The sequence below is a fragment of the Rattus norvegicus genome, chromosome 5 (genome assembly GCF_036323735.1).
Source record: "Rattus norvegicus strain BN/NHsdMcwi chromosome 5, GRCr8, whole genome shotgun sequence".
NCBI lineage: Eukaryota > Metazoa > Chordata > Mammalia > Rodentia > Muridae > Rattus > Rattus norvegicus.
Window position 1 is genome coordinate 163,686,777 of NC_086023.1, and position 25,407 is coordinate 163,712,183.

Consider the following 25,407-nt stretch of genomic DNA (forward strand, 5'->3'; position numbering starts at 1 on the left):
CAGCAACCACATGGTGACTCAGAACCATCCGTAATGGGATCTGATGCCTTCTTCTGGTGTGTCTGAAGACAGCTATAGTGTACTTATATATAATAAATAAATCTTTACTAAAAAAAAAATCCAGGCTTCACCTTCACAGCTTCGCACAATAGCCTTTTGGGGCCTTGATGCAAAGACCTTACCCTGCCACATGCCCGGTGGCAGCATCTTTCTTTAAGCACAGCCCTTATCCTCTTGTATCCTTCATGAATCTCACTCAGAACCACATGGATAACACTGCCAAGGTCTCCCCCTGTTGAGATGGAACCTGGCCCCACCCTCGACTTCCTCACATGCCCCTTCTCCCCTGCTTTAGGATGGTAATGTATAGTCTGTGCCACTGTATGTTAGAAGTATGTAATTTGCTTTTTGATTCTATGTAAGCTTTGCTTTGCTGACACTTCTCTTTTGTTGACGAAGTTTTCTTTTGCTTTAGGTGCAAAAGATTCCTCGTTCAAAGTTAGAGGCTTGGGATCTTGTGCTGAGGGCTCCGCTCCCTTATTCCATTTCATTGTGCCTTTCATTAAATTTCTCATCTCTTTAAGCATGAGACTTCACTCCAACATTCATTTCACAGTGCTTCTTTTTTTCTCCTCAAACTGTACATTCTCTATTTCTTTTTGCTCCGCTTGCTAGTTACATTGTAGACCAGCATAAGGCTGATGACTAATAGCCACGAGACAGATTCAACACTAGGCTGTTTTTGAAATCATCTCTTCCAACAAATTTAGTCCAAAACTCTTCAATTTAGCTTCAGGCAGACTCTTAGGACAAGGACAAAAATCCAGCCACATTCTTTTCCGAACTGTCACAAGAATGGTCTCTAGGTCAGTTGCTAATGTATTTTCCCTTCTGAAACATCTCTAGCTGGGCCTCCATAGTCCACATTTCTCTCAGAACCATTGTCTTCCAAGATCTAACTAAGATAGCTCATTAATAGCTTCAATAGCTTTCCTAGTCCAGAGTCTCAAAGTCTTTTACATTTCTTCAAAATATAGCACAATCAGACCTGTCACAGCAAAACCCCACTCCTGGTACCAATTTTGAAGTTACTTTTATACTGCTGTAAAGAGACACTGTGACTTTTGAAACCTCAAAGCCCACTCCCAGTGATATACCTCCTCCAAGAGGTCCAAACCTCCTAATCCTTCCCAAACAGTTCTACCAACTTTGGCTCAAGCATTCAAATATAAGATACTACAGGGTGACAAATACAGAGGCGAATGCTCACAGCCAACCATTGAACTGAGAATGGGGTACCCATTGGAGAAGTTAGAGAAAGGACTGAAGGAGCTGAAGAGGTTTGCAACCTGCATAAGAACAACAATACCAACCAACCAGAGCTCCTAGGGACTAAACCACCACCCAAAGAGTACACATGGGCAGACCCATGGCTCCGGCTGCATATATAGCAGAGGATAGCCATATTGGTCACCAATGGGAGGAGAAGCCCTTGGTTCTGCCATGGCTGGACCCCCCCCCCAGTGTAGGGGAATGTCAGGGTGGGGAGGTGGGAAGGGGTGGGTAGATGGGTGAGGGAACACCCTCATAGAAGAAGGGGTAGGGGAATGGGATAGAGGGTTTATGGATGGGAAACTGGGAAAGGGGATAACCTTTGAAATGTAAATTTAAAAAAGTCCAATTAAAAACTGTAAAAAAAAAAAGCCTATAGAGGCAATTATCATTCAAATCATTTGTCTAGGTTTCACTGATGCCTGGATAGGAGACATCACCAAATGTTCCTCCCAGTAGAACCTGCCAGCTCAGTGCCAACTGCCTGACATGTCCCAGCAACTCTGAGGATAGATATTGGGCCAGAGTGCCAAGCCAGCTGTTAGAGGCCTTGGGGAAAGGAACTACTTTACTCCATCCCAATATATTAAAAATTAAGAATGATTTCTGGGTACTGATCCTTCAATCCTCACAGAAAGTGAGTTTCTGGAGCTTTCCAGAATGACTCTTGCTGTGGATCTATACCAGGGAAAGATGAGAAGGACGTGCAGAGAAAGAGAAGCCACACAGCGTGGGTGGGAGAGGTGTTCAAAGGCTCCTTTTCTGAACGAGTCTTAAAATCCCCTTCACTTATTTTGTTTATTTGCTTTTTCTTTTATCTTTCATTTCATATAAAAATGTGTAAATAGGGGAATAAAGAAATGGCTTATCAGCTAAGAGCACTATCTGCTCTTCCAGAGAATCTGAGTTCAATTCCCAGTATCCTCCCAGCGGCAGCTCACAACTGTGTAATTCCCATGTCAGAGGCCTGGTGCTCTCTCCAACCTCTGTAGGCACTAGGCACCCATATGGTCACATGTGTCTACATGCAGACACACACATAAAGGAATTGTGTGGGCACAGTGCATCGTTAGAAGGGAGACCGGGTAAGAATAACGTCAGGTGGTGGGGGAGAGTGGAGCTTGGGCAAAAGGACGTGAGTCATGAAAAGGGATATAAAGCTAATTGTGTTTCTAATTTCAACTCCTGTTAGGGTGTGTGTGTGTGTGTGTGTGTGTGTGTGTGTGTGTGTGTCTGTGTGTGTGTGTCTGTGTGTGTGTGTGTCTGTGTGTGTGAGTGTGTGTCTGTGTGTGTGAGTGTGTGTCTGTGTGTGTGAGTGTGTGTCTGTGTGTGTGAGTGTGTGTCTGTGTGTGTGAGTGTGTGTCTGTGTGTGTCTCTGTGAGTGTATGAGTATGTGTCTGTGTGTATGAGTGTGTGTGGGTCTGAGTGTGTGAGTGTGTGGGTCTGTGTCTGTGTGTGTGTGTGTGTCTGTGTGTGTGAGTGTGTGTCTGTGTGTGTGAGTGTGTGTCTGTGTGTGTCTCTGTGAGTGTGAGTATGTGTCTGTGTGTATGAGTGTGTGTGGGTCTGAGTGTGTGAGTGTGTGTGTGTCTGAGTGTGTGAGTGTGTGTGAGTGTGTGGGTCTGTGTCTGTGTGTGTGTGTCTGTGTGTGTCTGTGTGTGTCTCTGTGAGTGTATGAGTATGTGTCTGTGTGTATGAGTGTGTGTGGGTCTGTGTGTGTAAGTGTGTGTGTGTCTGAGTGTGAGTGTGTGTGAGTGTGTGGGTCTGTGTCTGTGTGTGTGAGTGTGTATGTGAGTGTGTGTGTGTGTAATGGACAGGTAAATAAAAACATAATTAATAATGTAAGTGTAAATCCTTGGTGAAGTTCACTGAGATATATCCAGTTTATGACTGCACAGGGTTTGAATGGCTTCCTTAATCTGTGCGATGATTGGTAGTCACAGCCAAAGATTAATATGTCTTTCAGTCCTCTCCAGAGAAGCTTCTATTTGTAGCAGGTGATGACTAATACACACAGAGCCACAGCCAGTCAAGGTATGGCAAATGTGGCACGGCGGAATGCTCAGTCCTAAATGGGACATCTGCATTAGATTTCCTCCTTCCAAAGCTCTGGTAATTGCACAAAAGGACTCTGGGAAGAGCGTGAGAGCCAGAGGCTAAAGTTCAAGGAAAATGTTTTCCAGACACAACAGGACAGCTGCACAGATAGTCACAGTGGTGATGACTGCATGTAAAAGGCTTGTCCAAGCTCAAGCCAAATGACATCCCAGGCTGCTGAGGGCAGGCAGGCATAAAGGTCCACCCCAACTGGGGAACAACTGGCTAATCAATAGCCACTGGGGAAGGGAAAGACAGTTTTGTTTGATAGTGTAGGTCCTGGTAAGTTGACCATACCCTACTGGGAAATTGTATAGTCAAGAATATATAGGCAACACATATATTAGATTCGACAGACATTTAAAAAAAAGACAGAGAAGAGGGGAAACACAAAGTGGGGTGAGTAAGAAGGAAAGGCTGGGCTGGAGGGAGTGGGGGAGGGGTGAATATGCTCGAAACACCCTGCACAAGGTTCTCAAAGATCTAATACTAATGTTTTAAAGATTTACTATTCGGATGTGTGTGTGTGCTTGCTGTGCAGGTGTCCAAGGAGGCTATATGAGAAAGAACATCTAATCTCTTGGAGCAAGAGTTACAAGTAGTTGTGAGCTTTTTGGTGTAGGTGCTGGGAACTTTGGTCTTTGGCCAGAGTGGTATATGTTCTTATCCATTGAGCCATCTTTCCAGCACTTAAAGATAGCTTCTTTAAACACTAGCCAAGATGATGGTTTAAGCCTTCATACAACCTGATTTAAAAGAACAGACATCTCTTCATGGAGACTCAGAAAGGAACAGACCCCTGCGTGCACAAACTGTTATATCAGCTTGATACAAACTAGAGTCATCTGAGAGGAGGCAATCCCAGTTGAGAAACTCTCTCCATGGCATTGGGCTACAGGCAAGCCTATAGGGCATTCCCTGATTGGTGATGGATGAGGGAGGGCACAGCTCACCGTGGGTGGTCCTGGGTTCTATAAGAAAGCAGGCTGAGCAAATCATGGGGAGCAAGCCAGTAAGCAGCACCCCTTCCATGGCCTCTGCTTTAGTTCCTGCCTCCAGGGTCCTGCCCTGACTTTCTTACATGAAGTACTGTGATATAAAGTTTTGGTCATGGTGTTTCATTGCAGCAGTAGAAATTTAACTAACATACCACTTTAGCACTCACAACACAGAAGGGATACTGCTGTTTAAGTCTTGATTTTTTTCTTTATTACTTAAAAAAGTTTCACAGTATTCCCCCTAACTCTGTCCTTATGCCTTTGAAATGCTCACAATGATTTCTGCTTTTTCATAAGGAGAGCATTCCGGATCCTATCACAAAGACACATTTAACCCTGTGGCTGTGTTTTTGGTTTTGTTTGGTTAGGCTAATCTCAAGAGGACATTAGGTATCCGAGTGCAAATCCCATGAAGTCTGCCTGTGCACACTCCTCATGTAAGCTTTGATCCTTTTCCTACCTTCTTGGTATAAAGGAAAATAATCCAGGAGTTTGGGACAAGTGGTTCTGGTACAGGTTATTTTGTAGGAAAGCCAACAGTGTCAACTGTGGGTCCTCAGTACCTCTAAGCACTGTCGCTGAAGGTTATGGTCATGTTTCTGTCGTCCCATCCCTCATCCACCTTTTCCTTTCGATCTGTCTTCTTACAAGGACACCAGTCTGACTGACCTTAGGGGTCATTCCCATTCATCTGATAGGACTGAGATGAATATGAGTAATAGGGGTCACTCATGGACATGTGGCTAGACTGAGGGGGTCACTCATGGTCATCTGATAGGACTGAGGGTCACTCATGATCATGTGACTAGATTGAGAGTCACACACATTCATATGATAGGAAAGAAGGGTCACTCTCATTAATCTGACATGACTGAGGGTCACTCATGGTCATGTGACAGAATAGAGGGGTCACTCACATTCATCTGACTAGGCTGAGGGTCACTCGTGGTCAGGAGACAGATAGGACTGAGGGCCACTCACACTGAGTAGGACTTCACTTTAACTAATGGCAGAGATCTGATTTCTGAGCAAGGCTGTATTCTGAGATTCTGGGTGGACATGGATTAGGGGGAGACATTGCTTTTCTCAGTATGATACCCCTTTCTTTTCTTCCAATGACATCCCTTCATTTGTCTTGACTGTGTGCATGTGTACCTATAGAACACAGAGGACGACTTGTGTCAATCGGTTCTCTTTATCCTTCATGTGAGAGTCCCGGGGAGCAAACCCCAGTCATTAGGCTTGACAGCCAGCTCTTTTACTCATCCATCTCGCCAACTCCACCCCTTTCTGGTCTTATGTCCCACCTTGCTTTCCCAGCCCCTTACATTGTGCCATGTGGCCCTTTAAGTGAGGAGTGGGCAGGGCTACCCCCAGATATCAACTACTCAGGAAGATGCAGCCAGCTTGGTACTCTGGGAGTGAGCCACGAGTCCTGCCTTCACAGGGGAATAGGTTGTGGGATAAGAGCCAGCTAAAAGGTCTTTGGAGCCCTGCCATCCCCTCCCCTTCCCGTGATGGAGCTGTCACAAGGCTCCTTTGGTACACCAGTCCTATTCGGATGTCATCTCTCTCCAGCACAGTACGTTCTCCCTCCAAGGACTCTATCAGTATACCTCTTTCCTCACGTGTGTGACCCTCCCGGTGTGGCTTGCACACTCCTTCTCTGCCATACCCCCTCTCTGCTTTTCTCCTCTCTCCAACACACATGACTGGCTTGCCATCCTGGGGCTCGCACTGGCACTGAATGATGACCTCCAAGGAGATAGAGTCATGCTTTAACTGATAGGTACTGTATTTGAAAGAAATGTCCTTGAAGGCACAATGAAACAGTACATCACAAGGCAAGGTCACCCTGGATAGAATAAGGGTGACCCTAAACCCAGTGAAGATTATTGTGCTACCACTCCTGGGATTTACTCACCAGGGACCAAACCCAATGCCTCATGTACTCAGCAAGGACCCTGCCAACCAAGCCACAGCACCAGGCTTTATGGGGAGATGGGGTTGAGATAGAGTCTCACTGGGTAGACCAGCGGGACCTTGAACTTGCCTTGTGGACCAAGTTGGCCTCAGCCTCCTGAGCATTGAGACTGTAGACATGTACCTCTACCCTTAGCTCGATGGCAAGTGTGCTTATGAAAGAGGCAGGGAGTTTTGAGACACAGAGAAGGCTACATCGAGACAGAGATGAGGCGTCTACAAGCCAAGGACAACCTGGAGCCACCAGTGCTTGGAAGGTGCAAGGAAGTGTTCTCTAGGGTTGGAGAGGTGCTGACAGCTGGACAATGTCTTGAATTTGGACTTTTGGCACAGCACAGACAGAGCCTTTGCACCAGCCATTCCCTCTGCCTGAGACACTTTCCGTTCATCTCCACCCAAGTCTTGGCTCAACACCACTCTAAACAGCTGCTGTGTGTTGGTCATGATATACATACATACATACATACATACATACATACATACATACATACATACATACATATGTGTATACATACATACATATATATATGTATATATATGTATGTATGTATATATATATGGGGGTATATGAGCACAGTGTAGCTGTCTTCAGAGACACCAGAAGAGGGCATCAGATCCCATTACAGATGGTTGTGAGCCACCATGTGGTTGCTGGGAATTGAACTCAGGACCTCTGGAAGGGCAGTCAGTGCCCCTAACCGCTGAGCCATCTCTACAGCCCTGCTTTATTGTTTCGGACACATGAACCGACTTCAGCATTTGGCTAATCACTATCTCCTCAATCCCGGAAGGAAAGCCACTCCGAGATAGGGATTTCATCTCCTTTGTACACAGCCATCTCCACAGCCCAGACAACAGAGCCGGCTTTGATGCACACTTATTGAATGAATAAATGAGAGATTTTCTGGCGCAATTACTACAGAGACATCCTGTGGGGTGTTTATTTCCGAGTGGCCATGTCTGCCTTTCCTTTCCCTGTAGGGTGACAAGTTGCTGGAGTCACTTCCTGACCAAGATCCTTTTACAGGCCCCAGATCTCCTCTGACCTCTCCAGTGGGAAGAGGTTGTGGACTCCTCATGGCCTGATCCAGCACCACATCCAAACTCTTCAGGCCATGGGCAACAGTGGAAGACATCACATGTGAGTCATTCCTTACACTCCCGGCTGGTATGTCCTAGAGTCCTGCACAGAGATAGTAGCCAAGGGTGTGTGATGCCCTAAGACAAATCCCTAGCTGGAGCATGTGACTGCCCCATTCCTGTGCCCTAAAGTACTCTCATATTCTGCAAGTAGAGGGTCATCTCAGCTACTCTGTCCTAGGGTCAGTGAGAGAATGGTCTCAGGGGCAGGCATGGTAGCTGCAACAAGAGAGACATTTGATTTCTTTTTTTAAAGATATTTCTTCATTTCTTTCTTTCTTTCTTTCTTTCTTTCTTTCTTCATTTATTTATTTATTTATTTATCTTATATATAGAATGAGTGCACTGTACCTGTCTTCAGATACACCAGAAGAGGACATCAGATCCCACTACAGATGGTTGTGAGCCACCATGTGGTTGCTGGGATTTGAACTCAGGACCTCTGGAAGAGCAGTCAGTGCTCTTAACCACTGATCCACCTCTCCAGCCTGAGACATTGAATTTCAAAAGTGGTAAGGCTGGCTTAAGGATGTGGCTCAGTTGACAGAGTGCTTACTTAGCATACAGGAGGCCCTGGGGATGGAACTGAAGACTTTTATAGGCCAAGCAAACACTCTATTAATTTAACTATAGCTCCAGACTGTCAAATCCAGGGCCTCACGCCCTCAGCTCCCCTAGAACTGGGAAGATGGGTGGTCATATCAGATCCTCAGTACTGCATAAACCAAGAGTAATGGTGCATGTTTGTGACCCCAGCACTGAGGAGGGAGAGTCTGAGGATCGGTCAGCCAATGTCATCTTTGACTACATAGGGAGTTCACGGCCAGCCTGGGTACTTCCCTAAAGAAAAGAAGGAAGGAAGTGGAGGGAAGGTGTTAAATGAAGTTTCTACTAACTTATAGGGTAAGGGTATCCTGTTTGAATAGGTTCCCACATATTAGAGGCTTAGTCCTAATGTGTGAATGGAGGGAGGACCTTGGGAGGTCGGAGGTTAATCCATTCATATATTCATTGGCGAATGCCTTATTCCTGCAGAAATTTGATCATAAGACTAAGCTTTCAGCTGGACACAGTGGTGCATATTTTTAATCTCAGCACTTGGGAGGCAGAGACAGATGAGTCTCTATGAGTTCGAGTCCAGCCTGGTCTACAGAATGAGTTCCAGAATAGCCAGGGAATGTTGGTGAAGAACAGAGAAATTCTGTCTTGAAAACAAATGAAACAAAACAAAACAAACACTGTAGGGGTTGGGATTGGACAGATGGCTCAGTGGTTAAGAGCACTGGCTGCTCTACCAAAGGACCCTGGTTCAATTCCCAGCACCCACAAGGCAGCTCACAGCTGCCTATACCTCCTGTTCTGGGGAATCTCACTGACACACATGCAGGTAAAACACCAATGCACATAAAAATAAATGTAAAAATATTAAAACAGAAAAAAAGAAAGAAGAAAACGGTGTTCTTTATTCTCTACACACCACAGTACATCGAGAAGCCCCTCCTCAGATGCAAACACCATGGTCTTCAAATCCCAGCCTCCAGAACTGCAAGCTAAATGATTCTTTTTCTGTAAGAAGTAACCTGGCTCTGACATTTTGTTATGGCAACCAACAGAAACCAGGATACCATGGTGGGTGGCAGAGAACACAGAATAGAGCAGTGCCTGGAGATTGCCAACTGCCACTGTAGGTTTATGAATGAGAGACAGCCAGGGAGGGCAGGCTTAAGACTCAGCGGAAGGCAGGAGAGGTGGTTCAGCAGTTAAGAACACTGGTTGCTCTTCTCAAGGACCCAGGTTCAAATCCCAGCACCACGTGATGACTTACAACTGCCCGTAACTCCAGTTCCAGGGGACTTGGTGCCCTCTCTTACTTCTGAGGGCACACAGCATACATGTGGTGCACAGACATACACACAGGCAAAACACTCACACACATTTAAAAATAAAGACTCAAGTGGAAAGGCCAGAGGGGTAGCTCACTGGCAGTGTGCAGCCAGTGTGAGGCCCTGAATTTGACACTTAGGCTGCGGCTAGAGTTCAATGGATAGAGTGCTTGCCTAGCATGCGAAAGTCTTGGGTTCCATCCCCAGTGTTCAGCCCTCATTAAACTTAGTTTAGTGCTGCACACCTTTAATCTCAGGACTTGGGAGACAGAGGCTAGGAGGTAAGAAGTAAAGGTTGTCCTCAGCTATACAGCAAGTTCAAGGCTAGCCTGGGCTACATGAGACCCTGTCTCAAAAAAGGAGAGAAAAAAAGAAAGAAATTTCACCATACAGCTCACACACAGTACACATATGTGTATGTAGTCAAAACACTCACACACATAGAAAAAAATAACACTAAATACATCTTTACAAACAAAGAGAGCAAAGGGGACAGAGTTCATAGACAAGACAGAGACAAAGTGAGAACCCAGATTCTCCAGGTGCTACTGGGAGCAGGTTGGGAACACATCCTGTCCCCTGCCGCCCAGGGTCCTCAGCAGCCTGACCAACCAAGCCCTACACACTTGCCTGTCTCATGTAGCCCAAAGTCCCCTTCGCCTGCCTCTTACAAAGCAGAGGTCAGGTGTTAACTAAGCCTGCTTCCTACAGGTCTTGGACTGACCCATCCTTCAGAAACCTTTCAGAAGGGAGGCCTTGCTTGGTCTAGGAAGAACGAAATCCTCTGCTTTCAACCCCACTCCCACCCCACTGCACACTTGGCATTTCTAAAGGCTTTTTGCTTAAAAAAGATGACCTAACTAGCGCGTCCCTCTCAGACTTGATTTTTTTTTTTTTAACACAGTCTGGGATTTGACAACACCAGCTGCAGGATGGGCTTGACGGCAAGTGGTCAAAAGTGAGGAGGTCAGAGGCGAGCTCCATAAACTGCTTTGTCTGAAGACGTAATGGCTAGACAAAGACACCTGGAGACTCCTTTCTGGTCAGCTACCATTGATGCACAGAGGTCGGATCTACTCCCAGTTCCTTTGGAGTCATTCGGGTCTGTTTAAACAATGGAAAAGGGTGGAGCAGACTCCATATTGGTGCTGAGCCCAAACCATAAAGGGAGTTTCCTGTCGCTGTGAGCTCCCATCCTCACTTGATACCACAGACAACTGACCTAACAGCCTGTGTCTGTTCTGACCACCTCTGCCCAGAAAATGCCTAAAATAGTCCTCAAGAGACTCGAGCAGCTGGCACCAAGCCACACTCTGAAGAGGGACATCAGGTAAGAGTCCCACAGCAGAGGCCTACCAGTCATCAGGACTGGTGGATGCAGTTGAAAGATGGTAGCTGTAAGCCACCAAGCTTACCCAACATGTACAAAACCCTGCATTCAATCTTCAGCCAGCATAAAACAACACGGAGGGCCGCACCTGCAATCTGGGTGCTCAAGAAGTAGAGGCAGGAAGATCTGGTAACTTAGGCTAGCCTGGGCTATGAGATCCAGCCGTTAAATGCAGCATTCAGGAGTCAGGGACAGGCAGATCCCTGTGAGTTCAAGGGCAGCCTAATCTACAAAGTGAGTTCCAGGTCAGCTAAGGACTACACAATAAAACCCTGTCTCTTACAAGCAACAACAAAAGAAGTAAATGCTGAAAGATGGTGTCAGATGCCCTGGAATTGGAGTTATAAGTAGTTGTGAGTCACCATGTGGGCCCCGGGTACTGAACCTGGGTCCTCTAGAAGAGCATCCAGTGCTCTAAAGCACCTCAGTCACCTTCCCCAGCACTGGCGGTTATTTTTACTGTGTTAGTTGAGATGAGAAGACCCACTGTGAGTGTCCCCACTTTATGGATGGGGTCCTGGACCACATAAGTGGAGAGAGAGAGAGAAAGAGAGAGACAGACAGACAGGCAGACAGAGACAGAGAGAGACAGAGAGACAGGGACAGAGAGACAGACAGAGAGAGTCAGACAGAGACAGAGACAGAGACAGAGAGACAGAGAGGCAGACAGAGAGAGACAGAGAGAGAGAGAGAGAGAGAGAGAGAGAGAGAGAGATGAATTCACTGCTCTCTGCTTCCTGATGGTGGATGTTACATAACCAATGGCTTCAAGCTCCTGCCACAGGCAATGCTGATAGAAGTGTAGACAGTGGGAACCTATCTCAGAGGAGAGATGGGATCTATCAGGAACTTGGCTGGGAGCCACTTGTATGACATGTTGGCCAAGAATCTGACTTCATTCTGCCTGTGTCCTGAGAATTTACTGAAACTGATGTGGGGATGGTAGGCTAATTTGTTCCTCAGAGGGAAATTGTGTGAGAAGGGTTAGGGGTTTGAGTGCTTCGTACTGGGACTTCAAGTCTTAAAAATGCAAATTCACATACAAGAAAGCTGCAGCTAAGAATGAAGCTGGGGGTGGTTCTCTGCCCCTTGAAAACAATAGCTTAGGAGAGAGTGTGTCTCCCTTGGGTCAGAACACAGAACCTCACATAAACAGGGGTCCAAGAAGCCCCGAGGCTTGCAGAAGAACCTGACAGCTTTCTCCAAATGTGACTGGTTTGGGGCTCATGACCTTCTAACTATCCCCTTTCTCTATCTCTACCTTAACCCACTGCCACTCCTGGTCACTGCCCTTGACCAACCTGACCCTTGTGAACATAGATTCTGCAGAAGGGATAGTGACATTGGCCACACACCTGGGTGTATACCCCACAGCCTCATTTCCTCAGAGTCTCATTTCTCACCTGAGTGGGAGACTGGGTGTGCGAGGGAGAAGTCACTCATGGCTGATCAGCTGAGAGCTGGGAAGAGGCCCTTCCCACATGTCTGGTGTCTAGGCACCCTTTCTCTTTCACTCGTGGTGTGGGAGGGGACATTGGCACCTGGAGATGCCCCAGAAGGCATTGCTGTGTGACCTTGTCTTTGGGCCAGGATGAAAATTCTATCCTAATCAGCTCTCTTTTGTTAAGGGGCTGGAGTTCCAGAAGTTCCTTGCCATTTACCAGCTTTTAGTCATTTGAATATTGGAGAGTGAGCATCTTTGAGCTGAAATCTTCACAGGGTTTTGAGGGGTGGGGAGTACTGGAAGGTGGGGCAGGGTATCAGAGTGGTTGCGTGAGCCACCTAGCTCCTTCTGGCCTGGAGATCAGTGGAGAAGAGAACTTGAAAGTTTGTGTGAAGGTCACGTGTGGTGATCAGAACCATGGACAGCTACCAGAGTGCCCGGAAGTGGTGCAGCCCGGCCCTACAGCTAGATGCTTGGTAGCCGGGCAGGGCCTGGATTACAGGTTCGAGGACACTCTCCCAGAGAGGCTGGTGATGGTGGGTGCTAACTGGAAGTGTTTTTGATGAGTCACCCCATAAGCCCCACACCCGCCCCAGGCTGGGAAAACTGGGGTTCTCCCTGTCATTTCCAATACGGGTGGGGCACGGTATTAAAGGCCCTCAGGTTTTGCATGATAGAAGGGAGCAGGAAACAAGGACCTGTTAGTGTCCCCCACACACTCCCACCCTAGCCCAGCCCATGCCTATACAAGGCCTGCGGTTTATAGCCTCCACCCACAACGAACACTCCACAGAGGCACAGAGGGGTGAATTCTCAGGTCCTGAGCTCAGCAGGCAGGAATGTGTCTGATAAATCAGAGATAACCCCACCCCTACTCCATGAGAAGGGCTGGCCGGACACCCAGCCCCAGGATAAAAGGCAGAGGCACCGTTGCTGAGAGGCTAGTGCACGCGAGCTGCTTGCGGAGGCGAGACAAGAGAGAGCAGGACACCATCGCAGCTGCCTGGCCCATCACTTCTGCAGCATGGATCTCCAGAAGGTGCTGCCCCAGATGATTCTGCTCCTGCTTTTCCTTAATCTGTCGCCGCTGGGAGGTCACTCCCATCCCCTGGGAAGTCCTAGCCAGTCTCCAGAACAATCCACGATGCAGGTGAGCACCGAGGGTCTGCATAGGGAGATGGAGCCTGCCTGAAGGGTTTTGGGCAGCAGCAATGAAAAGACCTCATGTCCTTTGGGAATTAACCACGCGAGAGTCAGGAAACGGAAAGATTGGGCAGCAGATCCCTTAACCGACAGGCACTGTGGAAGGGTGGGGGAGCCAGGTGTGTATGTGTGTGTGTGTCTGAGGTCTGGGCTTCCCAATTCGTCACAGAAGCTGCTGGAGCTGATAAGAGAAAAGTCAGAGGAAATGGCTCAGAGACAGCTCTCAAAGGACCAAGGCCCTACAAAAGAACTTCTAAAAAGAGTCCTTAGGTCTCAAGACAGCGCCTTCCGGATCCAGGAGAGACTTCGAAATTCCAAGATGGCACATAGTTCAAGCTGCTTTGGGCAGAAGATAGACCGGATTGGCGCAGTCAGTCGTTTGGGCTGTGACGGTGAGCACCTACCTTGCCGCTTCCCTGCAAAGCTGCACGCATCCCGTTCCCCTGCATGCCGCCCTCAGAGGCCCCTTGGTTTGCTCTCAGACATACTTGCACAGCCTGCCTCTACCTTACCGACAGTCTTCAAGACCAAGGCAGTCTGTCAGGAAGTCTCACATGGGTACTTCATTACACCGTCCCAGGTGAGCACCTACCTCCTTCAGAGGTGTCACAGGCTTCCCAGGGAACAGACTGCCTGATGTCTGATCACTCTGAGCATCTCCCCTCCGTCTTCACCAAACTGAATTATCCGAGGCAAAGGGCAGGCCCAGTGAGATAGCTTTTCCCAGAGCCGTTAAACTTCGACATCATCTGGGAACCAAAGATGGGGGTGCGGTGTGGCAGGGGAAGCTCAGCTCCTGCCTCAGTTTCACTCCCCAGTCTGACACTGGTTTCTCCTCCCCACAGGGCTGAGGTTGTTTTAGGAAGACCTCCTGGCTGCAGACTCTGGCTTCTGACTCTGCCTGCGGCTCTTCTTTCCCCAGCTCTGGGACCACCTCTCAAGTGATCCTGTTTATTTATTTGTTTATTTATTTATTTTTATGTTGCTGATTTTCTACAAGACTGTTTCTTATCTTCCAGCACAAACTTGCCACAGTGTAATAAACATAGCCTATTTCTTGCTTTTGGAAAAGGATTTGTGTCCATGAGTTTCAATCCAATCCTCATCTCTTTTACTTTGCTTTTGTTTACTTTGGCTTCAGGCAGGGTCTCTCTATATCATAGACCTGGCTCTCGGGGTAACTCACTCTGTAGACCAGGCTGGCCTCAGACTCACAGAGATCCACCTGCCTCTCCCAACAGAGTGCAGGGATTTAGGGTATGTGCCACCACTGCCCAGCTGAAACGCTGTCCTTCCAATGCCATGTGTCACTTAAGCGCAGCTGAGGGCTAAAGGTCCCCATGATCAGTAAGGTCATGATTGTCACCCGCATTTTTTAAGTGAGGAAACTGAAAATCAGAAAAGCCGGGAATCCTGGGACATGAGGCACAGCTGGCACATCTGCCCTCCCTGGCTTGAGCAGAGGTCTGCACAGTGTCTAGTGGAGTGAGAGGGGAACAAGAGGTAGCTCTTCCTGCGATTTCTCATTTCCCTCCAGTGTGCACTCAAGGTTGTGGATGTCTGATGAAAGCAATGAGGATTTGTTTTAAAGTGAGGTTGAAAGAGTAGCTTAGTTTCCAAGCATCCATGAGTCATCTTCAGACGCTTCCAATGCAGACTCAATGAGTTCCTAGAACAGTTGGTGTGCACAAAGCCCTGGTTAACAAGGCAGGCACAGTACCATCAGCTGGGACAGTCCCTTGTGACTCTGAGAAGAAACTGAGCACCTCCACAGGGAGGAAGGGAAACCAACTCAAAGAGAGGTCCTGTGAATTGCCCAGGGTCATGAAGTTAGTAAGCAGCAGAGCCATGCTCCCACACAGACTCTAACCACTGCCCAAGCACTCTCCCCCAAGCCAGGGACTAAGGTTTGCTACTGGAGTAGACGCTCTACCACTAACCTTAACCCTAACCCTAACCCTAGCCCTAGCCCTAGCCCCATCCCTAGCCCTAGCCCCATCCCTAGCCCCATCCCTAGCCCTAGCCCCATCCCTAGTCCTAGCCTTAACCCTAACCCTAGTCCTAGCCCTAACCCTAACCCTAGCCCTACAGATCAACATTTGGGCCATCATCTGCTTGCAGCTGCTCCTGTGATCAGGGGACAGTACACACCCATTTTTTCCACGAGGCACATCTGTAAATAGGGTCTGTTGCTTAAGCGTGGCTCATGGGGGCAGTTAAAAAAAAGAAGCGTGGCTCATGTTGTACCCATTACTTGACTCTCTTTTCTCAAGCAAAATCCTGGAAAGGCGACCCCCTCCACCCCTCCACCACCCCCTCACGTACACGCATGCGTACACACACACACACACACACACACACACACACACACACACACACAGGAAAACCTCACTGAGCTCCCTCCCAGGAGGATGTTGCTAGCAGAAAGCCCTGCAGGGCGCATCCTTTAAAACCAATCTCCTGGCTAGACCTGAGGCTCACCCTCAGAGTGCTTGTCGTGCATGGGTGTCACGTCCAACACTCTGCCACTCTCCCACCGATAACACCAAATACACTTTTAGTATCAAATTTAAAAAGAGCTGGGTGATGGTGACACATGTCTTTAATCCCAGCACTTGAGAGGGAAGGTAGGCGATCTATAGATCTGCAGATGGGGGTGTGGTGTGGCAAGGTTCGAGGCTGGCCTGGTGTTCAGACAGAGAGTTCTGGGATAGCCAAGGCTACACAGAGAAACCCTGTCTTGAAAAACAAAACAAAAAGTTATAAAGGAATCATAGAAGGGAGGCGGAGGTGATCTGTAGCTTAGCTGGGAAAGTGCCTGTCGTGTTAATATAAGGACCAGGGTTTAGAGTCTCATCATCCACACAAAAGCCACACAGCAGCATGGATCTGTAACCCTAGTTTGAGGTGGCAGAGACAGAAGGCTGAGAGGTAGAGAAAAGACATAGGACAGGGGATGTGGGCCTGTTTAGAAGTACTTCTTTGGGGGTGAGTCTAATCTCTGTTGTCAAGATACCAGCAGTCCATTCTAAAAACTGTCACCGAACATGAATGAGTGGCAGCGGCACGATCCGGCAAAACCAGCCAGGCCTCCACTGAATCAGCCCAAATCAGCTGGGACATTCAGAACCGGGTAGAATACCAGAAGTTCTTTGCTGTGCCTCTCTCAGTGAAGTGAAGATCAGCAAAGATATGAGGCCAATGGAGCATTGCACAGTTAGCTATGCAAGCACAGTCACTGTCACTGTCACTGTCAATGTCACTGTCGGGTCCTGCATATACTCTCTCCAAACATCTGCTTCAGCAGAACATCACATGAGTCTGCTTCAGGAGAGACTCACGTGACACTACAGAAATTTCCACTTCGGTGGTGTGTGTGTGTGTGTGTGTGTGTGTGTGTGGTGTGTGTGTGTGTGTGGTGTGTGCGTGTGTGGTGTGCATGTGGTGTGTGTGGTGTGCATGTGGTGTGTGTGTGTGTGTGTAGTGTGTACGTGGTATGTATGTGTGGTGTGTGTGTATGTGTGTGGTGTGCATGTGGTGTGTGTGGTGTGCATGTGGTGTGTGTGTATGTGTGTGTGTGGTGTGCATGTGGTGTGTGTGTGTGTGTGTAGTGTGCACGTGGTATGTATGTGTGGTGTGTGTGTGTATGTGTGTGGTGTGCATGTGGTGTGTGTGTGTGTGTAGTGTGTACGTGGTATGTATGTGTGGTGTGTGTGTATGTGTGTGGTGTGCATGTGGTGTGTGTGGTGTGCATGTGGTGTGTGTGTATGTGTGTGTGTGGTGTGCATGTGGTGTGTGTGTGTGTGTGTAGTGTGCACGTGGTATGTATGTGTGGTGTGTGTGTGTATGTGTGTGGTGTGCATGTGGTGTGTGTGTGTGTGTAGTGTGCACGTGGTATGTATGTGTGGTGTGTGTGTATGTGTGTGGTGTGCATGTGGTGTGTGTGTGTAGTGTGGATGTGTGTGCATGTGTTGTATGTGTGTGTATGTGTACAGTGTGCATGTGGTGTGTGTGTATGTGTGTGTGTGTTTGTATGTGTGTGTGTGTGTATGATAAGTATATGTGTATGTGGGGGGTATGGGATGTGTGTGGTGTGTATGTGTTGTGTGTGGTGTGCAGGTGTTTGTGTGTGTGTGTGTGTGTGTGTGTGTGTGTGCAGTGTGCATGTGGTGTGTGTGTATGTGTGTGTGTTTGTATGTGTGTTTGTGTATGATAAGTATATGTGTATGTGGGGGGTATGGGATGTGTGTGGTGTGTATGTGTTGTGTGTGGTGTGCAGGTGTTGTGTGTGTGTGTGTGTGTGTGTGCGCGCCAGAGGTCAATGTTAGGTACCTTTTTCTATCACTCAATTCTATTTTTTTCAACAGGTTTGTTGATAAGCCTGATTTAGAGTAGGAAATCCTTCTGTCTCCACTACCTCCCCAGTGTTGTATAAGTGTTTTGCCTGTAGATATGTTTGTGTAGCACTTACAAGCCCATGGAGTCAAAAGGAGGCATCATGTTTTTTAATACTGGAGTTATGGGTGGTTATGAGTCACTAAGTGGCTGTTGGGATCCAAACCCAGGTCCTCTGCAAATATTCCTAACTATGGAGCCACTGTCCCAGCCCTGAACCCGTTCTTTAGTGTGAGTAGAACCTTAGGTTTTACCACAAACGCCCTAACCATCTGAAGTTCTGTCCAAACTCCATTTGGGGACAGGTCCAGGGTCCCTTCTAGCCCAGGCAGGCTTCAAATTCCCTATGCAGCTGAGGGTGATTTTGAAATTCTGATTTGGTCTTTTGGTTCTTTGGCCTCCACCTGTTCGAGGGTTGTGATTATAGACGTGTGCCATCCTGCCTGGTTTATGCTACGGTAGAGACTGAACCAGGATTTTGTGCTTGCCAGATGGACACTCTCCCAGCTGAATCATATCCCTAGCCCCAGGCTTGCACTTTCTGTGGGAGGATTCCTCTGGTGTTCGAAGCACAAGGGGTTCCCCAGAAGCAGCAGGAAGCACAGGGAAGCAGATGTACCGGGAGCCTCATAGGCAGCACCGTTTTCCTGCACTGCATTCTCGGTGGGGAGGGGGCTGGAGCAGCCGCTGTCCTCAGCAGCCTTTGATTGTGCTTTCCCTCTGGCGTGGCCCTCCTCTCCTGTTGCCATTGCTGGTGCTCGTCTCCAAAGTAAAGCACTCGTGTTTGAGTCCGTTTCCTGTTTGGGAAAACGTAAGTGAGATTATCCCTGGTGACTAAGCCTTTGTCCATGACTACACCCTGGATGAGGCAATCCTTAGGATCCTTCTTGGCTGGACCACCCAGGCAGGTATCACACCCTCGGGCTCTCCTTCTTCCTTCCAGGGCCTTTCATTTCTGGCCCTGGTTTACCTACTAGGACCTTTCAGCTGCACCAGTTTCCTATACACCCTGCCCTTCCCAGGCTCCCCAATCCAGGCATCAGGGGAAACGTCACACCTTTCATGCTCCATCCAAAAAGTGACTTCACCCAAAGGGAGGCATTCGGGTATATTTGGGGTGGGGCCTGGGTAGGGGAGTCCAAGAGAGCAAGCACACAGATCTAGTCATCCAGAAAGCATTTTTCTAAAGAATCAGTGTGTATCCACACAGTGGTGTCTTGAAGCTGACTCCTACCTGCTCTGTCTGCCCAAACCTCTGGTTTTCCACCAAATGCTGTAGCTGATATAATACTCAGGCTGGTATATCAAAATCCTGCAGACCAAAAAGGTCCCTCAGTCAGCCCTGCCTGGTGAGAAGAAATTCACAAGCTGGTTCACAAAAACACCGGACCCAGCCACCACCTGGGTGACACAGACCAGGATATAGAAACATCCATGGCAACTGGTAGAGATGAGGCACATACCAGCAAGACACAGGACGGGAAAGGCCCTCCTTATACAGGGCCTGTTAGGGGTCAATTAACCCTGCAAAAGACCCATAGGAAGGGCTGGAGAGATGGCTCAGTGGTTAAGAGCACTGACTGCTCTTCTAGAAGTCCTGAGTTCAAATCCCAGCAACCACATGGTGGTTCAAAACCATCTGTAATGGGATCTGATGCCCTCTTCCGGTGTGTCTGAAGACAGCTATAGTGTCCTCATATACATAAAATATTTTTTTTAAACAAGGAAGGATGCATTTAAAAAAAGACCCATAGGAAGTTTAATACTCTGAGCCTCTGAATGTGACGGTATTAGGCAAAGAATTCACTACAGGTATAACTAGGGGCATAGGGTGGGGTCCCAGTGTGCTGTGACTGGTTTCTGTCTGGGTAAGCTGCACAGAAGGTACAATGCTTGCTTAACATGGGGCAAGCCTTGGGTTCCACTCCTATCCCCAAGTAAACTGAGCACTCCACCACGAGCCTGTGACTTAGCGCTGAGGTGGTAGAGGCAAGAGGCTAAGGAATTCAGGAGCAGAAGGTCATCCTTAGCTACTCGGTGAGCTCGAAGGCCAGCCTGGGCTAGATAGAAGACACAGAGGGACGGTGGCAGTGTCAGAGACTGGCACGACACAGCCAGAAGCCAGGACAGTTAGCAGCTGGAAGGAGTATGTTTCTCTTACAGGTTTCAGAGGGAGTCCCACCCTGACAGCATCCTCATGCCAGGTCCCCAGCCTCGGAGACAGAGGCCATAGGTTTTGGTGGGTTTTTCAGCCTCATGCTTTGGGGTGCTCTGTTGGCCCAGCCTGAGGAAGCTGAGGCAGCACTGGCCTCCCATTCTCTCCCAGAAGACTCTTGCAAGGCGCAGCTCCCTGTGAGATACCCAGCATGTCTACCCATTACTAAGGATATTTTTCAAGGTCACGGCCAGCTGAATCATGTGTTACTTTACATTTATTCTTCCTTCTTCAACCCTGAGGTGCCCTCCTCCTCAGGACCTACCTCCTTCTGGTACTCAGGCCTTGCTATATAGCTCCCCTTCTTTAGCCCGTGAGCAGGGCCTAGGGACACCAATGAAACACAGCCCAAGGTGACAGGCACCACTTCTGGGGTGAGGTGGCAGAGGGATTGTGTCTTCCATGACTCTTTCCTCCCTCAGGCCTGGGGAACAGGGAGCAGGGTGCTGACATCTCCAGGCCACTGCCAGAGAGCAGCAGGGAGCTGAGGCCTCACAGCCACAGGCCAGAGTCTGAGAAGAGACATTTCTTCAGCAGGTTCTCAGTGACAGCAGCTTGAGTCAGTGTCTCCATTCATTGCAGTCATGCAATACTAAGCCAGAGACACCCAGCCCTGCAGAGCAGACTCAGCTCCTTGGTGCAGAGTCAGTTGTTACGTAACAATGAGGAACCAGCTCATTACCCACTTCCTCCCCTCCCCTCCTCTTGTTTCATGGAATTAGCGCTGCTATAAAGTTGTCTCAAGTCAACTCCTGCCCTGGGAACCTGTCCCCACTGCCAACTTCCAGTTACCTGGATGTTCTAATAAAGAAAAATATTCTCTTCCTTCCTTCCTTTCATCCATCTGTTTGTGTGTTTGTGGGCACATGTGTGTGCACTCGCACACGCACACACACACACACACACACACACACACACACAGGTCAGAGGTTGATGTGATCACTGTCCATTTCATTTATTCTTAAATATTATTGGGGGTTGGGGATTTAGCTCAGTGGTAGAGCGCTTGCTTAGCAAGTGCAAGGCCCTGGGTTCGGTCCCCAGCTCCGAAAAAAAGAAAAGAAAAAAAATATTACTGTATCTGGGCATGGTGGTACATCCCCCCCCCCCCACTCCTTTTTGGTGTTTTCAAGACACTGCGGAGCCCTGGCTGTCCTGGAACTCAGTAGACCAGGCTGGCCTTGAACTCAGAGAACCACCAACCTCTGCCTCCCAAGTGCTGAAGCTAAAGGCACAGGCCACAGTTCCCTACTACAGACGTGGTGCACACCTTTAATTCCAGTACTTGGGAAGCAGAGGTCTACATAGTGAGATTCAGGCTAACCAGGGCTATGGAGTGAGACCCCTGGCTCAACAAAACAAACAAAACCCTGAACAAAATAATCTTTAAAAAAAAAAAAAAAAGGTTTATTTTTATTTAAGGTATGGGTTCTCCATCTGCATGTGCACCTATGGCCCAGAAGAGGGCATCAGATCCCATTATAGACCTTCGTGAGCCACCATGTAGTTCTGAGAATTGAACTCAGGACCTCTGGAAGAGAGCAGCCGGTGCTCTTAACCACTAAGCCATCTCTCCAGCCTGAATAAAATAATCTTTGGGAACATATATATATATATATGCCATGATGCTCGAACAGAGGTCAGGGGACAGCTTCGTGAATTCAGTTCTCTCCTTCCGCTCTTACATGCATGCCACAGTTCAAACACACATTGCTAGGCTTCTGTGGCAAGCACATTTACCTGCCGAGCCATCACACTGGCCTCTGCATTATTTTTTTGAGACAAGGTCTGCTGGGGTTGGTCTAGTTGGTCTGGTGTTGCTATGTGTTCAAATGCTAAATACTGCCCTGTCCCTCCACAGCCCCCCAACTCCCACCACCCAGATCTAGTTGTCCCTGACAAGGAGATCCTCACATACACCAAGTGATGCTATGTAACCTTGCTTCCCAAGTTAATTGATCAATAAAAGGCTAAAGCCTGTGATTGGGCAGTAGATAGAGGTAGGCGGGTTTTCAGTTACCTGGCTTGGCATCACAGGAAGGGGGAAGAAGGACACAGAGAGAGGGGAGAAACTGCCATGAGAGGAGCTGGACCATGAGCATGTGGCCAGGGGAAATAGCAAGTATCACGGGACATATGGCTGGGATGTTAAGTTAGAACAGTTCCAAAACCTGCCCAATCTAGGCTTACAGCTTGTAAATACCTGGATTGTGTGTCTTTTATATGAGCTAGCTAGAATAAATAATTCCTTTCACAAATGTCTCTCGATGAATCTCGCTTTTATGTGGATGCTGGGTACCCAAACTCAAGTCCTCACGCTTTCAAAGTAGGAACTTCATTGACTGAGGTCTCTCCCCAGCCCTGGTTCTTTTTATTTTGGAGACAGGGTCTCATATAGCCTGGGCTGGCCTTGAACTTGATATGTAGCTGATGATGGCCTTAAACTCCTGACCCTTCTATCTCAGCCTCAAAGAGGCTGGCAGCACTGGCATGTGCCACAAGACCAAGCTAAACGTTGATTCCTTGCTTGAAACGGCCATGCTGAGATGCTTCACAATATCTTATCTGCCCAGCCTGAGAGTCCTACTTCTTCTATGCCAGCCTTTGGATGTGTGGCTTGAGGGACACCAAGCCTCCCTGCAGCAGCACACAGTGTCCCCAGGGATAGTTACGAAATTATACCCAAGACTACAAACTGTACAGACCAAAATTCTAGACCTGGGATTCCCATATAGAAGGTTCGTTCTGCCCACCATTGACTGGGTCGACTTCTTCTTCCCTGAGATGAGCAACGGAGAGACTTTGGGTCTGAGAAGGTGAACCTTTCCATGTCTTTTACTTTTCTTTTTTAATTTATTTATTTCTCGTGCATATGTATACATGATGTATGTGCACATGTGTGCACCCAGCACATGGGAAGGCCGGAGGACATTAAGTGTCCTGTTTTAACACTCTATGCCATATTCCAATTAGGCAAGGGATGTCATGACCCCTTTGATGGTTGGGTTGAATGACCCTTTCACAGGGGTCACACTTCAGATATCCTGCATATCAGATATTTGCACTGAAGGTTGAGGGCCACTGCTAGAAGGTGAGGTCTCTCGCTGAACTCGAAGTCAGTTTTTGGTGTGTTTGCTTGTGCTAGGCCCGCAGCCAGCGAGTTGCAGACAGCCTCGTGTCTCTGTCTCCCAGCGTGCACCGAATGCATCCTCGCCTGGGTCTGTGAAGGATGCTAAGGACTCAGCCTTGGGTCCTCATGCTTGGAAGATCAAGCACATACCCAGCCCCACCTATTGCTTTTCTTTGTATCATTTCTAAAGCTCAGGTTGGCTGGCTTCTGAATATCTCAAGAACTATTAGCCCCTCTGCACCCCGAAGCAGAGCAGGGCGAGGGATATGGGAGGAAACATCACATTGGGTTGCCTTCCAATTGGCGCTCAAATCAAAGGCTTCTTAGGGACTGAGCTGAGTGTGTGATGGACTCCACCAATTGTCAGACTCAGAGTGTACACGGTGTTGAGCATGGTAGCATTGAGGTATGGAGACGTGCAGAGCATCACAGCAGAGCATCCTTCGCGCGTCCCTCAATGAAACCCTGAGGCCACAGAGTCTCAGTGGATGACATTCATGTCCCCTCCAGTTCCACTCTGGGAAGTTGACTCTAACCAAAGAAGATGGGCAAACCTTGAAATTGGACCGTAGCTCTCCCAGAGCCACTTATAGACTTCAGATGTGGCTGAGGACAGAAAAGCAGCAACAGTCGATCGAGGTCGCCTACCACAGTCATTCTTCAAGTCTTTGCCTGATTCAAAGACTGTCTCCAGGAGATAGGCCATGTGAAACACACAGCAAGGAGCCTGAGTCCAGTGGGACTGCTCTCTGAGTCCTCTTTGCTAATAATAATCCACAGTCACACAATTAGGCAGTAAGCGCGTTCCAGGGACTCATCTGGAGGCGACAGTTTGGACTTGCACTGACTTCAGATTTCAAGGAGAGAAACCCAAATTGGTCGCCTACCACCCCCAGCTTTCTCAAAGGGTTCCCTCCTTCTTCTATCACCACAGACACCTCTTGTGACTTCCAGCCACTTGACAACCCCACCAGACAGTCTCAGGGTCGGCAGCACTGAGGATGGAAACAGCCGTCCAATACATAAATGCCAGAGGGGACTGATACATGTGGGTATGGAAGTCTTCCAATAGCCCATAGACTGTCGGAAAGGAGAGAGTAAAGACACACACACACACACACACACACACACACACACTTCTCAGACACACAAAGCATACGTAGTATTTAATATGGCAACATTGAGGTACAGAGACCAATCATTAAAGGTAGACTGCCTGTTTGTGTTCCTGAGGATGCCAGAGGAATAGAGGCCTTCACGGATCACTTCCTTGGTCTCAGAGGTCATGAAGGACATTACAGAGAATGGTGTATGCCCCCTTCAATCCCCACTCCCTCCTCCCTCCGTTTCCCTGGGAAGGGTGGGACCACCTCTCGTTTCACACTCAGGGTCTGAGCTTTGGAAAGCAACAGGGCCGAGAAGGAAAAGCGGTTTCATCCTCCAGGCCTGTCCTGTCGGCACCTCGGACACAAGTCGTGGGAGACGGTAAAAATAAGCTTTAGAGGAAACGTACTCTTCTAACGTCCCTTGGTGTTTACACGTGTAGCTGAATTCTTTAGAGCCTGTATCATGTTGGCTTCCTGGCTGACTTCATACTCTAAAAAAATATAATAGCTCTTTCACCTGACTGCTAACAGGGACATCTAGGGTGGGGGTGGGCTGTCTGGGGCCAGAGGTCCACCCACGAGGCCAATGAATCAGGTGTGAAGGTAACTCCAGTATGCGGGCTCCCCCGCCAGCCTAGCTGGTCTCCCAGCTGCCTGTCATTGCCTCTCCTCCCGCCCTTATTTGGAGCCCCTGACAGCTGAGATGCAAGCAGAGGGAGCTGGGTGTGGGCCAGCCGTCACCCTCTGCTTCCCTGCATGGGTCCCGTTGCCAGGGAGAAGGAATCCTGAGGCGAGCGCCCAGGAAGATAACCAAGGACTCTTTTCTGCTCTTCTCACACCTTTGAAGTGGGGGCCTCTTGAGGCAAATCATCAAGAATGTGACTCTTGCAGCTGAGGGTCTGGGGGAGGGAGGGTTACTGGAGCTGCTCAAGGCAAAGGGGCTGTGACAAGCTTCGCTGGACTGATAACTTTAAAAGGGCATCTTCTGCTGGCCGCCGCAAGTGACAGAATGGGGAGGGTTCCAGCTCTCCTGCGTTCTCAGGGAGCTGGGGGGCTATAAAAACGGGAGACGCCGGGCAGCTGGGAGACAGTGA

The 25,407-nt window shown here is 48.5% G+C and overlaps 1 protein-coding gene across 2 annotated transcripts; it reads left to right on the forward strand.

Moving 5' to 3' along the window:
- The first annotated feature begins 13,178 nt into the window (after positions 1–13,178).
- On the forward strand, positions 13,179–14,538 carry Nppb (natriuretic peptide B). Of its 2 annotated transcripts, none has more exons than XM_006239376.2 (3): positions 13,179–13,414; positions 13,640–13,859; positions 14,313–14,538. In XM_006239376.2, the coding sequence occupies exons 1-3, from the start codon at positions 13,289–13,291 to the stop codon at positions 14,327–14,329; spliced, it is 363 nt and encodes a 120-aa protein (XP_006239438.1). In that variant the 5' UTR covers positions 13,179–13,288; the 3' UTR covers positions 14,330–14,538.
- The last annotated feature ends 10,869 nt before the right edge of the window (positions 14,539–25,407 follow it).